At 65.9% G+C, this 18,838-nt stretch overlaps 2 protein-coding genes across 5 annotated transcripts; one reads left to right on the plus strand and one right to left on the minus strand.

Annotated features, from left to right (window-relative positions):
- The first annotated feature begins 1,417 nt into the window (after positions 1 to 1,417).
- On the plus strand, positions 1,418 to 13,114 carry DVL1 (dishevelled segment polarity protein 1). 3 transcript variants are annotated; one of them, XM_019461047.2, is made up of 16 exons: positions 1,418 to 1,709; positions 6,365 to 6,434; positions 6,570 to 6,691; positions 6,929 to 7,032; positions 7,276 to 7,414; positions 8,013 to 8,106; positions 8,187 to 8,256; positions 8,404 to 8,543; positions 8,625 to 8,701; positions 8,780 to 8,847; positions 9,012 to 9,164; positions 9,861 to 9,992; positions 10,076 to 10,243; positions 10,322 to 10,528; positions 11,196 to 11,235; positions 11,767 to 11,880. In XM_019461047.2, the coding sequence occupies exons 1-15, from the start codon at positions 1,540 to 1,542 to the stop codon at positions 11,204 to 11,206; spliced, it is 1,725 nt and encodes a 574-aa protein (XP_019316592.1). In that variant the 5' UTR covers positions 1,418 to 1,539; the 3' UTR covers positions 11,207 to 11,235; positions 11,767 to 11,880. The 3 variants fall into 3 exon arrangements, with proteins under 3 accessions (XP_019316592.1, XP_019316590.1, XP_019316591.1); XM_019461045.2 differs by lacking the exon at positions 11,196 to 11,235 and having other exon boundaries at positions 1,419 to 1,709; positions 11,767 to 13,114; XM_019461046.2 differs by lacking the exon at positions 11,196 to 11,235 and having other exon boundaries at positions 1,420 to 1,709; positions 9,012 to 9,089; positions 11,767 to 13,114.
- TAS1R3 (taste 1 receptor member 3) lies at positions 12,666 to 18,756 on the minus strand. 2 transcript variants are annotated; one of them, XM_019461044.2, is made up of 6 exons: positions 17,013 to 18,756; positions 16,608 to 16,908; positions 15,733 to 16,512; positions 15,409 to 15,612; positions 15,129 to 15,249; positions 12,666 to 14,982 (listed from the first exon to the last, which is right to left on the minus strand). In XM_019461044.2, exons 1-6 carry the CDS (start codon positions 17,213 to 17,215, stop codon positions 13,994 to 13,996), a joined length of 2,598 nt encoding a protein of 865 aa, XP_019316589.2. In that variant the 5' UTR covers positions 17,216 to 18,756; the 3' UTR covers positions 12,666 to 13,993. The 2 variants fall into 2 exon arrangements, with proteins under 2 accessions (XP_019316589.2, XP_019316588.2); XM_019461043.2 differs by lacking the exon at positions 17,013 to 18,756 and having other exon boundaries at positions 15,129 to 15,246; positions 16,608 to 16,970.
- Between the last annotated feature and the right edge of the window lie 82 nt (positions 18,757 to 18,838).

Here is an 18,838-nt window from a genome sequence, read left to right on the forward strand (position 1 = left end):
GTGGACTGATGGGCTTTCTCCTGTGCTGGTCCACCCTCCAAGGACAGCCATGACTAGGCAGATGGCAGAACCCAAGCTCCAGCCAGCTTCAGGGGGAGTGCTGGGGACACACCAGGAGGGGCATCCCCCTCAACATCACTCTTGGGTTCTGTCCTGGGGACTATCCTGTTCCTCACTCTGGCCAATGTGGGACTCCCTCTAGTGGCCTCAAGTTGTCCTCCTGGGACGGAGGTGGGGCGGGGGGGGGGGGGGGGGGGGGGGGAAGGCGCGGGAGATCCTTTACCTCCAGTGGGAGCAGCGTGTGGTTGTACCCTCCACAACCCAAGAGGCACTGCTCTGAGTCTCCCGTGGTTCACAGAGGACCCCAGGCTGGTTGGATCCACAGATGCAGGGGTGGGGATCGGGGGATCTCTTCACCTGCTACCAGAAGCACCTTGCCTGGGTACCTCTATGCACACGCGCGAGTGCACCGCTGCCCACGCTGACCTCCGCTGTTGCCGTCAGCAGCACATACACGTGTTCACGCGAGCACTCCCGCCTTCACGCCAGCACCTGCATGCACTTGGCCCGTGTTTCTCAGGGCCTCCGTGGGACCCGGCAGAGGGCGCGAGAGCCCGGAGTGGGCGCGGGGACGCAGAGACCGGGCTGTCTTCGGCTCACGGCCCGGCCCGAAGTATCCTCAGCTTCCCGTGGTGCCCGCCGATATGATTTTGAGCACCTGAGGACCCTGGGAGACCTCGCGAGGGGGCGGAGGACCCGAACCCCGGCCCAGCCACACTTCTGTGTTCCGCAGTGGACCCAGGGAGCCCTGGCCAGGGGCTTGGCGTTGCCTGGGGCGGGGTCTCCTTTCTGACAGCTGGGTTGCACGTCGAGGGTCCCCAGCCGCCTCCCTCCGGGGGACGCCCCCCTGTCCGCTCACGGACCGAGACCCTAGGCCCAGCGTGGGGTGAGACCCGAGCACATTGTGGACGTCCTCTCGTGCCGGGCCAGGGACCCGTGGCCCACGACAGCCGCGAGGGCGGCGCGCCGGCGCTACCACCTCCGCCCCGCCACTGCCCACGCGCGTGCGCTCCGCCCTCCCGCCCTTCCGCGCGTGCGCAGCCCTGCCCCGCCCCGCGCCGCGGGCGGCCGGGTGACGTCAGGCCCCGCCCGCTCTCGGGCGCCCCCCGGCGGGCGCGCTCAGCCCGGGGCCGGCGGTCCCTTTAACTGCGCGGCCCGAGGGGGCGGCGGCGGCGGCGGCGGCGGCGGGGCGCACGGACGCGGCCGGGCCTCGCACGCCCTCCCTGCCTGCGTCCCCGGGCCGGGGCGGATGGGCGGCCGCGGGCCGCGGGGCAGCAGCCGGGGCGCGAGGAGAGCCGGGGCCGGCGGGGCGGGTGGGGCTGGGGCTGGGGCGGCCGGGCGGGGCGCCGGGGGCCTGGTAGCGGCCGGGCCCGGAGCGGGCGGGCGGGCAGGCGGGGCGCAGGCCGGCAGCGGCGAGGCGGCGGCGTCCGAGCCCCGGGCCGGGCCGGGAGCGCCGCGCGGGCCCCGCGCCGCCGCGCCATGGCGGAGACCAAGATCATCTATCACATGGATGAGGAGGAGACGCCGTACCTGGTCAAGCTGCCCGTGGCGCCCGAGCGCGTCACTCTGGCCGACTTCAAGAATGTGCTCAGCAACCGGCCCGTGCACGCTTACAAATTCTTCTTCAAGTCCATGGACCAGGACTTCGGGTCAGTGGGCCGTGGGGCCTGTGCGCCAGGACGGGTGTCCGCACCTGTCCGCACCGGGGCAGGGCCTTGGGGAATCTTGGGGCTGTGACTGGGGCAGTGCCTCCGCTCCCCGGGGTTGCCGTGAGTCCCATCTGTCTGTGGCCTGAGCTGGGAACGAATGATTGTCCCTGACTGCCTGTCCAGGAGCCTGAGAGTGCTGGCCAGTGTGCGGGAGAGGGTCCTCGTTTCTGCCCCCACTCTGGACCTGGGCCTGTGTGCCTGAGTGTGTTTGACTTTCAGGTGGTCAAGGTCCGTGGCCCAGAGTGAGCTGACGTCCTACCTTGGCACTTGTCAGACTCAGGATCCCACTGCCCCCCCTCCGTGGAAGGCAGGTGCTTAGAGCTGGCCTGGAGGGCTTGTGATTCATGGGGCCCCGGGGTCACAGGAGTGGGGGGGGGGGGAGAAGGAGAGGGGCAGTATCCCAGCTGCCCAGTAGGTCCCCTGTAGTTAGCATGGAGGAAATGAGGTACTCTGGGACAGACACAGATATATCTGTTGGGGTCTGCAGAGGTTTCCAGAGGCTCAAGGCTCAAGTCCTCTCTCTGGACCCCTTCTCCAGGGTCCTGAGGATAGAGCAGAGATCAAGGGTTACTGGGGACCCTGGATTGTCACTCCACCTGCCCCTGCCTGAGTGTTACCGGTTGTTGGGTCTCTATCCCTGTTGAGCCACATAGTACTTGGGTTCCTGGGAGCAGCCTAGGCCATCTGCTGACTCCAGGCAGCCTCTGGGTCAGTGTCCCCATGTCCAGCCTTAGTGGTGGTTGTCTTGGCTGAGGGGACTTCCCGCTTGCACTGGGCTGGGCTTCTGGAACTGTGAGCAGGAGGCTGGCTGTCCACTTGAAGCTCTATCCGAGGCCTGACCTAGCACAGCCATGGGTAACCTGAGTCCCCAGCTCAGCAGTGCTGGGGGGTGGGGTACTCAGAGGCCTCATGGGCTAAGCAGGTGGGCCTGGCCGCCCTCAGGCAGCCTGTGTCCTTGTGTGCCGACTGTGTCTCGGGACTTTGACATTGAGGCCATTTCCTGGATTCTCTGGTTTGCATAGATACTGGACAGCCCCAGGGCAGGTCACGCTGGGGCCATTCTGCAGTTCTCAGGGGGCCTGAGGTACATTTGGACAACTAGACTCTCTTGGGCACCACCACCACTGGCGAGAGGCAGAGAGTGAGGGTGTGTTCTTAGCAGTCCTGGCTGGGCTGGGGCAGCGGCCCTACCATGCGAGGGGTAGCCTGGAATCAGGGGCTGTGAGGAACACCCTGGTGAGCCTCCTGCCCCAACCTTCCTTCCCACTGTGGACCAGGGCCTGAGTTCCCAGAGCCTCATGTTCCCGGCCACAGCTGGACACCTAGTAGGGGAAAGGGGAGTCTGAGCTGTGGCCATGGCCACCTGCTCTGGGCCGGGTCCCACTCCCATTTTTGGCCGGGTGGGTGGGGAGTCCTGAGCCCACATCCCACTTTTCCCATGCAGGTCACAGCCATTCTGACCCAACAGAGCTGGGGAAGGTCTCTGGGCCTATGGTGGGCTGGCCCAGAGGTGCCAAGCTTTGGCTTTGGTGAGCCATGGTGCAGGGAGGGGTCTGGGCCTAGCTTTTAGATGGTGAGGCACACGTTGAAGTGCCCTTGCCACCGGGGCTGCCTTGCTGATTCCAGGCCTGGCTGGGCTTTGGCACTTAGTTTGTCTGCCTGGCGGTGGCCCTGGCCTCTCCATCTCTGGGCCAGGAGCTCCGGTCGCTGGAGCCACCTGCCTGTGGGCCGTGTGAGGGCTGTGGGGCAGGGGATGGGGGCTGGGCCTGACCCAGATTGCCTGGGTGAATGCCCACTCTGCCCTCCACAGCTGGTCCATCTGGGGTCAGTGCCTTAGTGGTGTCGGGAGAGGCCAGGGTGTAGAGGACCGGGGCCCCCTGGCCCTGGAGTCTGCAGAGCTGAGCTTGGGGGAGCTCTAGGCTCAAGAGGCGGTGGGGGGGGGCAGGTGAAAGCAAGGTGGGAGCTAAGGATCCCTGACTCGTGGGTGCAGGAGGGGGACTCTTGGAGGTCTCCCCGGTTGTGTCTAGTTTGCTCTGCAGCCTCCCGCTCCATGGTGGGGACGTCTGGTTGAGGGGACCCTGTGCCTCTGGGGACACATTTGTGGCTAGCCCACTGGGAAGGACTGGCCTGTGGCATGCTGTGGCCTCTGGGAGCCCTGGGGGTTCCCCTGGGCCTGCGTCTGTGCCCGGTTCCAAGGGCCCCGGGGGTCCCCTTGGGCCTGTGTCTGTGCCCGGTTCCAAGGGCCCTGCTCTGCAAAGATTCCTTGCCAGGGCGAGTCTGCGGGGGCGGCAGGCGGGGCCGGACAGCCACAAGTTTGAGGTTAACTGGGATCTCGCCAGGAATTCTGAGGTTGGGGGCGTGATGCCAATGGGGGTGCCCCTGGATGGCCACCCCGGAGGGTCGGTGGAGACTCCTCCTGAGGCCTGCTCTTCCACCTGGTGAGGCCCGGCCCAGGAGGGAGCCCCAGAATTGCTTGGAGGCATTTCCCCCAGCTCCACTGAGGCCTCTCCTACCCTTGTCTCTGCCCTGGAGCACCCAGAGATCGTGCTGGCCAGTGGTGGGCAGCATCGTGTATCCTGGGGAAAGCACTCGCGCCCTTGTCCTGGGGGCTCTGGTGCCCCTTCCCCCAGCCTGGCTGTCTTGGCCTAGCTGGGTGGGGGACTGGGGTATCCCCCAGTGCCCCAGGCCTCAGGTGGAAGGCAGGATGCTCTGTCGTGCTGGTTGGAGGACAGGCTGGGGGGGGCCGGGGAAGCAGGGACTCTGGGCCCTGGGGGTGGGGCGTCTGTACAGGGGTCGGGGACAACCCTGGCTGATTGGTCATCTCTAGGCCCTGGCCAGGTGAGCAGTAGAGACCTGGGGTGCTTCTGGGGCGTCTGCCCCTGGGGGAGCCAGGCAGGCCCTGTGGTGTGGGGGCTGGGGCACCCATCTGCCTGCTGGGGCGGGGGGGTGAGTCAGAAAGGGCGGGGGCTTGGGAATGGCAGGAAAGACTGGGCCACCTGGGCTGTGAGACAGGAATCAGGTCCCTCCCAAGTCTCTGTCGCTGCCCTCACTCAGAGACTGTGCTCTCCGCCTGCTGGGCTCCCAGGAGGGCTTGCTCCAGGGCTTTGTCTGCTGGCTGCGGCTGGCAGAGCCCCAGGTGTCCCTAGGCCACCTCAGGTCTTGCTGTGGTGACACCCTCTTACGTGGCCTCTGCTGAGTCCGGGGCTGGGTCACGGCCTCCCCTGGAAGCCCAACTCTGTGGGCTGTGGTGCAATCGTAAGTTGGGGCGGCAGACGTGGGGCCTTCTCCCATTGGGGTGTCCACCTGATCGTTGCATGTGTGGCTGACCCTGGCAGGGTGCCCCATCCCGCCCAGGCTGGCCTTGTGTCTTTTGTCTTCTGAGGCCTGGGGGGTGGGGGGTGGACTTGGGCCTTGCTCCCTGAGGGGAGTGTGGGGTGCCAGCTCTGTGGGGACCTCCTGCCACCTGTTGCTGCCCAGGACTAGCAGAGTCCAGGTGTCCGGGCTCAGCAGGTCACAAGGCTGCTTCCTGCCTGTTCTGGCTCCTGTTTCTCCACTGGGCCCAAGTCCCGGGTGTGGAAATCTCTCTGTGTTGGGCAGGGTTGGGCTCCAGGGGGGTAGGGCGTAGGGGTGCCTCCTGCTGTAGGCCTGACCCTGCCTGCCCTCATCCCTGGGGGTGCGTCTGGGCCGTAACCGCTGCCTGCTCTGCCCCAACGCCCCTCCCCAGCTGCCCCTGTGATCTGTGCGGGCTGCTGTTCTCCTTGGCCCTCTGAATCTGAGACCTGACACCCCGCCCCCCCCGCAAACCTGTGTCTGACCCCAGCATTGTATGCTTCCCTCCCGGCGTCCTCTGTGTCCTGCCTGGGTACCTTCCCCACCCCTAAATCCCCCCGACCAAGTGTGGCATTGAAACATAGGCCGGGGGCTGATTGCGGGGCATCGTGGCTGCTGGGGCTTGCCGGCCTCCGGGGCTGAGACTCCACGGTGGGCCCCAAAGCCTTGTGCCTGGCTGTGTTTCAGCCCTTGGGTTGGGCTGTTGCAGTGAGTCAGGGGGTCTGCTTCTGTCTCCTTGGCCAGTTAGATGGGTCAGGAGGGCTGTGGCCTGCCCTCCGTGTGCGTGTACAGGCCTGTCTGCCAGCCATCTCTACCTGCCTGTGTCCGTGTGGTCTGACTGACTGTCCTCACATCTGTATGGAGGCCTGCCGTGAACCAGGCCCCGTTCTGGGTTGGGGCTGGGGTTGGGGGAGGGGAGGTGGAGGGGAAAAGCCAGACAGAGGCCCACCCTCACGGATCCACACTGCGTGGGGCACACAGCACAAAGCAAGATTAATACTTGCGTTATAGGGGGCTGCGGGAGATGACCCCCTGCTGGTAGAGGGTCGGGAGTTTGGACCTCTCTCTGACCCGGGCCCTGGGAGGGGTCCCCAGGAAGGGAACGTGTTGGGCAGCAGCATCCGCAGACTGACATCTGGGCGTGGGGCTGTGCGCCCTGGGCCGGCACGCACCCTGGACAAGAGTGTGGGGAGGTGTTACCTCCGGAGTCCGCTGGTGTGAGCAGGCCCTGGTGCAGGTGGCCTCACGGCCGTGTCTGCCCACAGGGTGGTAAAGGAGGAGATCTCTGATGATAACGCCAAGCTGCCCTGCTTCAACGGCCGCGTGGTCTCCTGGGTGAGTCCGTGGGATGTTGGCAGAGGATGCTGGGCTACGGTGGGGGCTGGGCTTGGGTGAGCCCATGGCGGGGGTGGGGGTGGGAGGGGGGCCGCAGGCTGGGGGGCGTCCCTGAGCCATCGCTCTCCTCCACAGCTGGTCCTGGCTGAGGGCGCGCACTCGGACGCAGGGTCTCAGAGCACTGATGGCCATACAGACCTGCCCCCGCCTCTTGAGAGGACGGGCGGCATTGGGGATTCCCGGCCCCCTTCTTTCCAGTAAGGACTGTGGGCGGGGGGCTGAGGCTGGTGGTGCTGAGGGGCCTGCTGCCGGCCAGGCCTTTCGGGAGGAGGGGCAGCTGACCAGGGACCCACGGGCAGTAGAAACTGGTCAGCGGATGCGGGGCGGGCAGAGAGGCCCGATCTAGGTAGGTGGGCGGGTGGGAGAAGGGGCAAAGAGCTGGGAGGGCGTCCAAGGTCCAGCCTGCCCTGGCCCACCCCCTCTCGTGGGCACAGCCCCAATGTAGCCAGCAGCCGTGATTGCATGGACAACGACACTGGCACGGAGTCCATGGTCAGCCACCGGCGGGAGAGAGCCCGACGCCGGAACCGTGAAGAGGGTAACAAGGCCACACTGCGGACGCCCCTGGGCCCCTATGGTGCACCCCATGTCCCTGCCTGCTCCCAGTTACTGCCCCCAACCAGGAGGGGACCCCGGGTGGAGGTCCTAGGCCCGTCTGCACAGGACCCCGGTGATCCCGCCCCCCAGCAGTCCCACAGTCACCTGGCCAGCTCCTAGTTCAGCTGGTGCTCGAGGCAACACGGGACCCCACGGCCAGCTCCCCTGCTGGCTTTCCCCGCAGCTGCCCGGACCAATGGGCACCCGAGGGGGGACCGGCGGCGAGAGCTGGGGCTGCCCGCCGACAGCGCGTCCACCGTGCTGAGCAGTGAGCTTGAGTCCAGTAGTTTCATCGACTCAGACGAGGATGACAACACAAGCCGGTGCGTGGGTGTGCATGCAGGTGTGCATGGGTGGGCTATAGGTGTACGCACACGGCGTGGTGTGTGGGGGCACGTGTGCGTAGGTGTGTAATGGGTGCGCACGTATGGGCATGGGCCTATGTGTGTGCATGGCCACATTCTACATGGGTGTGCAGGTGTATACAGCGGTGTGTGTGTGTGTGCGCGTGTGCATGGGTGTGTGTGACCCTGGACGTGTCCCTGATTGCACGGGCATGTGTACGTGAATGGGCGTGTGTGTCGAGTGGGTGTGTTACAGGTGTACGTGCACGAATGTGCTGGCTCAGGGTCTGTGTCTCCGTTTGTCCTGAGAGAAGTGCTCCGTGCAGGTGTGGGGTGTGTACGTGTCGTGTGTGTAGGGGCGTGCACAACCAGAAGCTGAGCCTTCTCCTGAGCAAACTGTACCTCAGCCCCGTGTCTCCCACAGTCGGCCTGGTCGGGGCCGGGGGGCGGGGGGGACAAGACCCAACGCCCATCACCTCCACTCCCTGCCCTGTGTGTGTTGGGCGGCGCCCTGTTCTCCCCGGCTGCCGCAGCCCTGCAGCCTGTGGCCTGGCCCCTGACCTTCATGCCCCCCCAGACTGAGCAGCTCCACGGAGCAGAGCACCTCCTCCCGGCTCATCCGGAAGCACAAGCGCCGGCGGCGGAAGCAGCGCCTGCGGCAGACGGACCGTGTAGGTGGCAGCCAGGCGCTGGGTGGGGTCTGCCCTTCGGAAGCCCCCACCTGCACCCCCTCACTCGTGCCCCTCCACAGGCCTCTTCCTTTAGCAGCATCACGGACTCTACTATGTCCCTGAACATCATCACCGTCACGCTCAACATGGGTGAGGGCTCCGTGGGGCCTCCCCGGTGGGGTGCGGGGCGCCTGGGTGGGCCGGGCCCTCTCAGCAGACCGTGGAGCCTCCCCAGTGGGGTGCGGGGCGCCTGGCTGGGCCGGGCCCCCTCAGCAGACACACCCCTCGCCCCCGCAGAGAGGCACCACTTCCTGGGCATCAGTATCGTGGGGCAGAGCAACGACCGGGGAGACGGCGGCATCTATATCGGCTCCATCATGAAGGGCGGGGCCGTGGCTGCCGACGGCCGCATCGAGCCCGGGGACATGCTGTTGCAGGTGCGGGGCTGCGGGAGCTGCTGGGGGGCTGAGAGGCCGGCACCCCCAGCCCACCGCGCTGAACCCCTCCCTGCCCCCCAGGTGAATGATATCAATTTCGAGAGCATGAGCAACGATGACGCCGTGCGGGTGCTGCGGGAGATCGTGTCCCAGACGGGGTGAGGCGCGGGGTGGGCAGGTGGCGTGTTGGGGGGCCCGCACGGGGCGTTCCCCGTGTGACCTGCCCCACCCCACAGGCCCATCAGCCTCACGGTGGCCAAGTGCTGGGACCCAACCCCCCGGAGCTACTTCACCATCCCGAGGGGTAAGTGACCCCTCAGGGCTGACAGGGGAGGGGGATGAGGGCGCTCGCCCAGCCTGAAGGTCCTTTCCTCTGTGCCCCCGTGCTCCATTGTGTGTCCTACCATCCGTCCGTCCGTTTGTCCATCTGTCCGTTACCACACGCATTACCACACGGCGGCCGCCCAGCTGACCCGGTTCGGCCCATCGACCCTGCCGCCTGGCTGTCCCACACGGCGGCGCTGACCGGAGCCCTGCCCCGCTACGGTACGAGCCCCTGCTCCAGCGCCGTCACGCGCACCAGCTCCTCCTCACTAACCAGCTCTGTGCCCGGCGCTCCGCGTAAGTGGCAGCTCAGGAGAGCGGGGACCTGAGGCACCCGGGTGGGGGACCCGTCCTAAGTGCCCACCCAGCACAGTCAGGCGCAGGGCACACGTACGGATGGACACTGCCGACACGTGTGTCTGACCCGTGTGTGCCCTCGTGTGCACCCTCCTTTAGGTTTGCTGCCTGTGCGGTGGGTGGAAAGGTGCCCAGGGGACCAGGACAGCCCTGTGGTCCCTGCCCAGGGCTCCGTCTCGGCGGGGACCGGGGCAGTGGCCTGTCCCCCATGTGTGTGACCCCCGCCTGCTTTCTTGCAGCTAACACGACTAACAGCCCTGAGCTAGCGGAGGAGTGGCGGGAGGGGGGTGGTGGTGGGGAGAGGCCTGATCTCTCCTCTTGGGGGTCTGGCCTGCAGGGCGGGGGTGGCTCCACCTTGGTTTGGGCCCAAGATCCTGATGAAGCATCTGCAGGGGTAGGAGACAAGAGGTTCAGTCTCCCCAGCCCACGCCTGCTCCCCGCCCCTGGGAGGGCCCATCCTGTGGTGGGCGTGGGCCCCACAGTCACGAGACGGCCTTGCCATCTGGGCTCTGTGACCAGAGACCCTACGCGGAGCCCGGCCTCTGAGACGGGTGCAGCAGCAGGGCCCGGGGTCCACCCCAAGCCCTCCCCCCGGCCTCAGCTGCTCAGGGCTGAAGAGGGGGCTCTGCCTTGCAGAGCTGGAGGAGGCGCCGCTGACGGTGAAGAGTGACATGGGTGCCGTGGTGCGTGTCATGAAGCTGCCGGACTCGGGCCTGGAGATCCGAGACCGCATGTGGCTCAAGATCACCATCGCCAATGCCGTCATCGGTGAGGGGTCCCCGCTGGGCTGGCTCCGGGTGGGCAGGGTCAGCGCCCCCAGGCTCCGTGCCCTGACACATGCCGCGGGCCAGGGGCGGACGTGGTGGACTGGCTGTACACGCACGTGGAGGGCTTCAAGGAACGGCGCGAGGCCCGCAAGTACGCCAGCAGCATGCTGAAGCGTGGCTTCCTGCGGCACACGGTGAACAAGATCACCTTCTCTGAGCAGTGCTACTACGTCTTCGGGGACCTGTGCAGCAGTGAGTGAGGGGCTGCGGGGCAGGGGGTCCCCAGAGGGCCTGCCCACCCCGCCCTCAGCCACCCTCCCTTCCTGCCAGATCTCGCAGCCCTGAACCTCAACAGTGGTTCCAGTGGGGCCTCGGATCAGGACACGCTGGCCCCGCTGCCCCATCCGGCCGCCCCCTGGCCCCTGGGTCAGGGCTACCCCTACCAGTACCCGGGCCCCCCGCCCTGCTTCCCACCCGCATACCAGGACCCTGGCTTCAGCTACGGCAGCGGCAGTGCTGGGAGTCAGCAGAGTGAAGGTGAGAGCCTGCCGGGCGCCTGGCTCCCTGCTGTCCCCGCCGCCTGGCTCTGCCCTATGTGCCCGCCCCCCCCCCCCCCCCCCGCCCTGTGTGCTCCTGCCTGCTCTGTGTCGAGGCCCTGGGCGTGCTCCTTCTGGAAGGGGTGAGTGGCTGAGGGGGACGGGGCGAACCCTGCAGACTTCGGTGGTTGTGTGTGTGCGGGAGGGGCTGGTGGTCCAGGTGTGGCAGAAGCAAAAGGCCGGGAGATGACGCGGAAAAGGGCGGTGGAGGGGCCCTGGGACACAGTGGAGGACAGACCTCCCCCACCCTCGCCGCGGCACCTGCAGCCCAGCAGGGAGCCAGAGGGGACACTTTCACAGACAACTGCGCATCCACTCTGGGATGTGTGGAGAGCTGAGGAGGGGCTTGTTGGAGGAGTGGCCTGAGGCTGTCTGTGTCTCTGAGACCAGGAGAGAGAGGTCAGGCAGCCAGCCCAGTAGACCCAGAAAGGGGTGGGAGAGAGAGGAGAGCAAGTCAGAGGGCAGTGGTGCCCAAGGGGAAGCTGTGTTGGGTGCCTGTGGACCCTGGATAGGCCCAGCTGGTGGCGGCATGCCCCTGTGGGCGGGAAGGGTGACCAGGCTGGGCCTGCTGTGTGACTCATGCTATCCCTTGCTTTGTGCTGAGCAAGCCTTAGACTGAAGGACTAGCGGAGTGGACCCTCCGGGCCGGTAAGCCAGGGTCCTGCCCGGCGTCCCTCTCGGCATGTTCCCAGCCAGCTGGCCTTCTCAGGCTCCCCGCTCTTCCTGGGAGCCCAGGACGGGGGCTGAGCTGAGTAGCTGGCCAGGGCCTTGGGGCTGGACGGAAGGCGGGTCTTTGTGTGGGGGGGGCCCAGGATGGCCGATGGGAGCACCAGGCACACAGGGCCTCACTGGTGCCTCAGGTCCTCAGCTGCAAGGTCAGGCATTGGGGTGAGAGGAGGCACTGTGCTGGCCCCGGAGTGTCCCTGCCTGCCGCCGCTCGCCCTGCGCCCCCCCTACCCCCACTGCCCCCCCCCCCCCCCCCGCCCCATGCTGCTGCAGCTGCTCTGGCTTCTCTGAGTGGGGTCGGCCCTGCCCTCCTGTCTGCATGGCTGCCCCCCTCCCACCCACCCTGCTTGAGACCACCAGGCTCTGCCCCTGGTTGCCCTGGCAACGCCCGGTTGTCCTGGGAGTGGCACGGCCTCACGCCATCTCGTTCCTCCCTCCACTCCTTGACTCCAGGAAGCAAAAGCAGTGGGTCCACCCGGAGCGCCGGCGGCAGCAGCCGGCGGGCACTGGGCCGCGAGAAGGAGCGCCGGGCGGCTGGAGCCGGAGGCAGTGGCAGCGAGTCGGACCATGCAGCACCGAGTGGGGTCGCTGGCAGCGGCTGGAGGGAGCGTCCGGCTAGTCAGCTCAGCCGGGGCAGCAGCCCACACAGTCAGGCCTCGGCTGCCGCCCCGGGGCTCCCCCCACTGTACCCCCTGACAAAGGCATACTCGGCGGTGGGGGGGCCGCCTGGGGGGCCGCCCGTCCGGGAGCTGGCTGCTGTTCCTCCAGAGCTGACGGGCAGCCGCCAGTCCTTCCAGAAGGCCATGGGAAACCCCTGTGAATTTTTTGTTGACATCATGTGACCGAGGAGAGAGTGCCTTCAGCTGGGCCCCATGGTAGGGGAGCTGGTGGTCCTGGCCGTTCCTGCACGGGCACTGCCCCTGGAGCTTGTGTGGGCTTGCCTTATTGGTGGCTGTCCTGCCTCAAGCCAGCCTGTGCTCTGGGGCACACAAGGGGCCATGTCTTGGGGCCCAGGCCTGGACAGAGAGTGGGAGCAGGCTGGGGGGATGGGCGGAGGGCAGCCCAGACCACCACGATCTGGACTCGGTGGCCTGCACATTGCTGTTCAGAGCGCCTTGTGTCCATGCAGACCCTGGTGAGGGTCCTCCACCTCCCGGTGCCCTTGGAGTGCCTCTGGGACTCCCACTTGCCCACAGAGCCATGCACAGGGCTTCAGACTAAGCTGAGAAGTAGCTGCTGGCCCTGGGCCCCCTGTTTGCCCAGGACACAGGCCCCACCACTCTCTCCTGGGCTGGGTCGGACCCCTCAAAGGTGGAATCAGAGCCCCCAGGCTCTTCTGTGGATGCCCAGGATAGGGATCTAATTTATTTATTTATTGTCTGGCCTGTGTGCCCTGGGGAAGGTGGTGGCCAGGTCAGCTGCCCCCCTGCCCCCGGGACTCAGACTGAATGCAGGGACACAGGTTGTGTCTGAAAGTGGGAGGGTTGGTGAGGGAGAGACAGGAGAGGCATGTGTTTGAGCTAGCAGTGGTGGGGATGTGACCCTGAGGGGCAGAGGGCACAGATGCACGCAGCTGCTGCAGGGGCAGGGTCTGGGGGAGAGGGGGTAGGCAGCCCACCCTTCCTTGCTGTCCTCAGGTGACTGCCCACCCACTCACGCCGCTTCCTTCCTGGCGTTTCTGGCCTGCACACATCTGCGCTGTAGATACTGTATCAAGTCAGAGTGTCCGTCCAGATAGTTAATAGAGCTGCTTCTGTGTAAATGCTATTTTAAAGACTAAAAAGCATTTAATTTTATGGGACTGACGTGTGGACTGTCTCTTCTCTCCTGCCGGGGTACCTTAGAAGACTTGTCCAGCCTCCCCAGGGCCTGGCTAAGAGCTGACCCAGGACTGGCCAGGTGCTGCGCTCTGGGTTCCCGGTCAGCCACAAGGCTCTGTCCCCGGTGCTGGCTGCCAGCAGAGTCCCGGTGGCTGGTGTTCTGTCCGTGGTGCTGCCTCCCGGCTCCAGGGGTCTTCGTCGTGGGTGCTGGCCTTGGTGCTGAGTCCCACCACCACCCTGCCTGGGCTCTGTCCACGGTGCTGGTGGCGGCTGACCCCATTTTACCCGCTTGGGTTGGGCCAGGGAGGGGAAGAGTTTGGGTGTCTCCCTCCCCCACTAAATGGGCTTCTGCCCTGCTCACTATTCCTGCACCACTCTGGGAACCACGGTCTGTCACATGCCTCTGCGGAGGAGTCAGCACAGCTGACCACCACCCAGCAACCTCCCACCCCTGTGATGCTGGGGGTGCTGGCTGGGGTCTCCAGGGTGGGCCTGGCCAGGCAAGTGATGCCCAGCTTGGCCTTCAGGTGGTCTGGCTAGGGGCCTTCCTGAGCTCTTGGCCCGAGCTAAGGAGCCCCGAGGAAACTTTTGTTGGCTTTATTCTGGAACAGTGGGGCTGGATCACCTGGGTAGGCCCTGGCCAGGGCTTGGCTGGGACAGGGGCAGAGTCTCTCTGGGGCCCCAGGTGGGTGCTGAGGACCTTCCTGAGTGCTGCAGGCCCAAGGATCATTGTGGCATCCAGGTCAGCAGTCAGCCTGCTGTCAAGATCTAGAACTGGGGGTGGTCTCAGCAGTTGAGGTACTGTCTGGGTTGCTTCATAAGAACTCAGTTTGGGGGCATCTCAACTAAGTCTAGTAGGCTCACTGCGGTGAGGTCACTGGATCAGGTGTCACTTGTTTTTGCCCCGATTCTCCCCTCCCCTGCCCCCAACTGCTGCCCTGTGCTCTGGCATTGTCTTCCAGGAAGAACTCAGGGGTGTTGAGCTCCGGCCGCTGCAGCAGCAGGTAGCACTTGGGCAGGTGGAAGGTGGCTAGGATACCCAGGGCACAGAGGAGGATGGCGCCCATCTGCACGGCAGGCCGGTAGGCCACGTGCACGTTGGCAAAGAGGGGCACAAAGGAGATCCAGGTGATGAAGTAGGCCAGCATGGCAAAGGTGAGGCCGCGGGCACCATTGTAGCGGCCTGGCCGGCTCTGCACCGGGAAAGTGCCCAGGAAGCAGAGGAAGGCCAGCATGGCGTTAGTGGCATGCACCAGGCCGAAGCTGATCCAGGAGTGCACGTGGCAGTGCACCAGCGCCTCTGTGGGCAGTACCCGCCAGTCCGTCACCACCTCTGGCGGGAAGGCTACCAGGTACCAGGCACACAATGCGGCTTCTGCCAGCATAGCAAGCAGCACCACCAGCCAGGCCCAGGGCCCCCGCAGGCGGCCACGCATCTTCTCAGCCCAGCTTGGTGGCAGCTCCGACCCCACAAATATCTCGGCCGCTTGCAGGAAAAGCGTGCTCAGGCAGCCAGTGAGTGGGAGGTGGAACAGTGGCTGCTGGGCCAGGCAGCTGGCAGGGCCTGGCTGGCCAGGGAACAGGAGGACACTGAGGCAGACCAGGCCCAGGCAGGCCAGGCCAAAGCAGGCCCGTGGCCCACCTGAGGCCTGAACCAGCGGGCTGTCCGAGTGCCAGAGGAAGAGCCCCAGGGCCGCCAGCACCAGGCCCAGCGCCAGAGCCAGCAGCGCGAGCAGTAGCAGCACAGCTGGCTCCCCCCATGCCAGGAACATGGGCTTGCGGGGGAAGCAGCGTGTGCTCCGGTCTGGGGACCACTGGTCCTGGTCACACTGGGTGCAGAGGAGGTCATCTGTGGTGTGAGAGGAGAGAGGGGGCACTGGGGGGACGGGCTCTGCCACCACACTCCCACCTGCCGTGGCCTCAGAGTTGGACTTGGAGCCAGGACGTGAGACCGTGTGGGTCCCCGCCCCTGCTCAGCCTCAGGGAGGTGCTCACCTGGGTTGCGCTGATAACTGCCCGCCTTGCAGTCCACGCAGTCGTAACAGCAAGAGTGGAAGCCCTTCACGCGGCGCACCTGGCCCTCCTTGCACTGCCGGGAGCACTGGGACACGGGCTGCTGGCATAGGGCCTCGGGGCTCGGGCTGTGCTCAGCTTGGTGCACCCCCCGCCCAGGACCTGCGGACGGTCCCCCACTGCGCCCCAGGCAGGGCCAGAGCTCTCTCCCGGCTGAGGGGAAAGCTGCTGTGCAGCTGGGGACCGGCCACCCAGTGCTCACCTGCTTCCCCGGCGTGTGCCAGCACATCTGAGAGCGCCAGAGCTCCAGGCGGCCCTTGAAGGTGCCTACGGTGCGCAGCTTGGGCGTCGGGTCCTGCCACACCCACAGTTTCAGGTCGTAATCCACGTTCACGTTCCCGCTGGCGTCGAACTGCAGTGCCAGGCCGCGAGCACGGAAGCTCACGTTGTACATGTTCTCTAGGAGCTGACGGGTGCGTTGGAGCAGGTGGGTGGGGCCGGGCCGGGCCGGCCGGAGCTGCCGCCAGCCCAGATTCCCCACTGAAATTCCCCCGCTCTCGGGAGGGTGGGGGCTCCTCGGCCTTACCTGCCAGGGCCGCACAGGCTCCCGCCTGGGGCAGCCCGAGGCATTGCAGCGCAGTGTGTTGTGAAGGGCCTGGGCCACGCCATACACAGCCGCGTAGGCAGCGAAGGTCTGGTGGTGCAGCAGCCCCGCAGATAGGTTCTTTAGCGTGACGTGGTCACATTGGGGGCAGCGTGGCCCCACCACGTGCTCCTCCAGGCCTGGCTGTTCAGCGTCCAGCGAGGCGCAGAAGGCAGGGTCAGCGGCCAGGGCCAGGCGGGTCCGCACGTAGGATGGGAACTCCGGCATCGGGGCGCCCTGCTGCAGGAAGCCCAGCACGGTGCCCACCCCAGGCATGCCGGGCAGCGTCATGACCAGGTCTGAGGTCAGCCAGGCCTCACTGGCCACCCACACCTTGGGTGAGAGCTTGCAGCGGATGCTGTAGCTGAAGAGGGTGCGGGCCGCATGGGCGGAGGAGAACAGCACCACCACCTGCACGCTGCTCTGGTTCACCTGGCGCAGCAGGCCCCGTAGGGCGCCCAGCCGCAGGCTGCCTGGTGGCAGTGGCACCAGGCCCTCATGTGCGATGCAGATGCCCCTGGTGTTAGCCAGGCCGGAGAAGAGGCTCAGGCCCTGCCGGCCATACTCGTCGTCACTACCCACCGCCGCCACCCAGTTCCATCCGAGCTCCTGCAGCAGCTCCACCATGGCCGCCACCTGCACTTGGTCGCTGGGCACCGTGCGGAAGAAGGACCGGAAGATCTCCCGGTTGCTCAGCCGGTCGGTGCTGGCGCCGTAGCTGACCTGCAGTGGCCGGGACGCACCTCCTGATGTGGGGGCCCCGGTGGGCAGGGCCAGTGGGGGTGGGTGGCACCGGGAGAGGTGGGGGGGGTGCGCACCTGAGGCACAAGGAAGAAGCTGAAGAACTTGCCGGTGACGAGGGCGAGCTCGGATGAGTGGGGCCCGATGACGGCCAGCACGCGGGGCTGGTACTGTGTGTAATTGCAGTAGGCGGCAATGTTGCAGCTGCCTGCTTTGGCCATGAACATGAGGCTGGGCTTCATGGCCACCGTGGGCTCTGAACACGTGTCAAAGAGGTCATAGCCCAGGTGCAGCCCGGGCAGCAGGGCAGACCCGTTGTTGATCTCCTCCACCGCCATCTTCACGGCCAGTGCCCAGAGCAGGCCCAGAGACGAGAACCTGGGGCCACACAGGGCTGCGGGTGGCTGACACCTCATCCCCACTCAGGAGCACCCCCAACCCGAGCCACTCCCAGCCTCGCTCCCCACCCCCTGCATTCCTACCTGGTGCACACGGTAGCATTGGGCTGCAGCCTGTCGCCAAGACCTGTACCCTCGGCAGAGCCCAGAGGGAAGAGCCCACCCAGCACATAGTCCCCCTGCATCCTGAGCTGCTGTGACAAGCACAACGTTGCGCCCTCCCCATGGTCCAAGAGAGCCGTGAGGCCCAGGAGAGCCGTGAGGCCCAGGAGAGCGAGGCCGGGCATGGCAGGGATGGCAAATGAGAGAACAGGGTGGGGGCCCCAGATATGATGAAGTGGGGTAGGGTGTGTGCAGGGAATTTGCTTAGCAAAGTCCTCGCCTGTCTGCACCTGATGAGCCCGGGGGGCCCCTGGAGACACCCTTGATTCCCCGCCCAGTAGGTTTGCAACTCTCTGGACTCTTTGATCCTGATGTCACAACCAGGCTCTCTGGCTGAGCAACCACGGACCATGATCTTGTTACCTGCCTGTGCCCAAACCGCTCTGCACCCACCCCATTCCCGGAAGGGAGGGAGAACACTCAGGATGTCTCTGGGAGAGGGTCCTGGGGTCTCCAGCTGGCTGTAGGAGGTGCCAGTGCCCCGAGGAGTAGGTACAGAAACATCTGTCTCCAGCCCTGGAGAGGGCTGTTAGCAGCCAGGGGTGGGGAACTCCATCTACAGCCTCAGGGGACAGACCAGCCCGCCGGCTTGGTCTCCACCCTGTGGCTGGGGTGCGGAGGGCCCCAAGGTGGGAACAGTGCAACTGGAAGGTCTGGGCTGTTGCTCTGCTAAGTGTCTGAGGCCTGGAAACTTTGGGGACCCTGAGCCTGGCTGTGCCCACACCGAGCCTAGGCTCTTGACACAGCAGGTGCCTCCCTCTGGGGACAAAGGTCACAGCTGGGCCTGCAGGACAGTGCATGCAAATGAGGGAGGAAAGGCCATAACCAAATGGGCCTCTGAAGCTGGGTCAGCATCAGGTGTGTGCAGGGGAGCCTCAGTGGATTGCCAGCATTCCTACTTAGCCTCTGGGCGCCTGGGGACCTGACACCAGGCTCAGGGGTGGATGTGCCCATTAGGCACCCAGAAGAACTGGGGGAGGCTGCAGACGCCCCCGGAGTGGAGTGGGAGAGCTCCAGGTGGACCCCACCCTGGCTGGGGCCTGGCAGATGTTTATAGGAGGTGGTCTGGCATCTGGTCTTTGCTGCCTGTGGGGAGGGCCCCCGCTGCATGGTGCTCTCGGGACGTGCACACATGTGCAGAACACACACTTGATGCACTGTACCTGCACACACCACACACACAAACGCATGACACGTATGCAGTGTGTGGCGCCTGAACATTTGCATGCGCGTGTGTGCACATACGTGCAGCACTGGCTCTCTGGTCCTCGCGGACCCCAGGCCGTCCTCGCAGGCTCTGGCACCACACGGTGCTGCGGTCCCTACTGGGTCTAGGGTAGTGCTGGACAGGGTGAAGCAGCAGACCCGGAGGTGGCGGAGGTGGCACGGGACACCGCTGTTCGGGTCTGATACGTGTTCTCTTTCCGTCCCAACCACCGTGTGGCACAAGGCGGCTCCCCTTCCACGTTCTCCTTACAAGCTGTGTCGTTGGCCTCAGACCTGCCCTTCCAACCCAGGCCCTTGTGCGATTGTTTTCTCAACTACAAAATGGGGATAATGTGGACCTCGGCGGGGGCTCGGGGTGGGGGGCAAGCTAAAGCCTGCACAAGGACAGATGGGCAGCATGTCCCTGCCCCCTGCTGGCCGAGACATGCCACGTGTCCCCTTGGTTGCCACTGCCCTGTGAACCTGGCAGTGGGGCCTAAGCCCCCACGGGGTCACGTCTCCCCTTCAGTAAGCCAGTGCTT

Source organism: Panthera pardus, unplaced genomic scaffold, assembly GCF_024362965.1.
Source record: "Panthera pardus isolate Hobbes unplaced genomic scaffold, ASM2436296v1 HiC_scaffold_11, whole genome shotgun sequence".
NCBI lineage: Eukaryota > Metazoa > Chordata > Mammalia > Carnivora > Felidae > Panthera > Panthera pardus.

Excerpts from the sequence above, each read along its gene's own strand:
- DVL1 (XM_019461045.2), top strand. The coding sequence starts at position 1,540 with ATGGCGGAGACCAAGATCATCTATCACATGGATGAGGAGGAGACGCCG. Across the intron at positions 8,848-9,011 it reads CTACTTCACCATCCCGAGGG|CTGACCCGGTTCGGCCCATC; the intron begins GTAAGTGACCCC and ends GCGGCCGCCCAG. Across the intron at positions 9,165-9,860 it reads CTCTGTGCCCGGCGCTCCGC|AGCTGGAGGAGGCGCCGCTG; the intron begins GTAAGTGGCAGC and ends TCTGCCTTGCAG.
- TAS1R3 (XM_019461044.2), bottom strand. The coding sequence starts at position 17,215 with ATGCCCGGCCTCGCTCTCCTGGGCCTCACGGCTCTCCTGGGCCTCACG. Across the intron at positions 16,909-17,012 it reads AATGCTACCGTGTGCACCAG|GTTCTCGTCTCTGGGCCTGC; the intron begins GTAGGAATGCAG and ends GTGTGGCCCCAG. Across the intron at positions 15,250-15,408 it reads GGCACACGCCGGGGAAGCAG|CAGCCCGTGTCCCAGTGCTC; the intron begins GTGAGCACTGGG and ends GCCCTATGCCAG.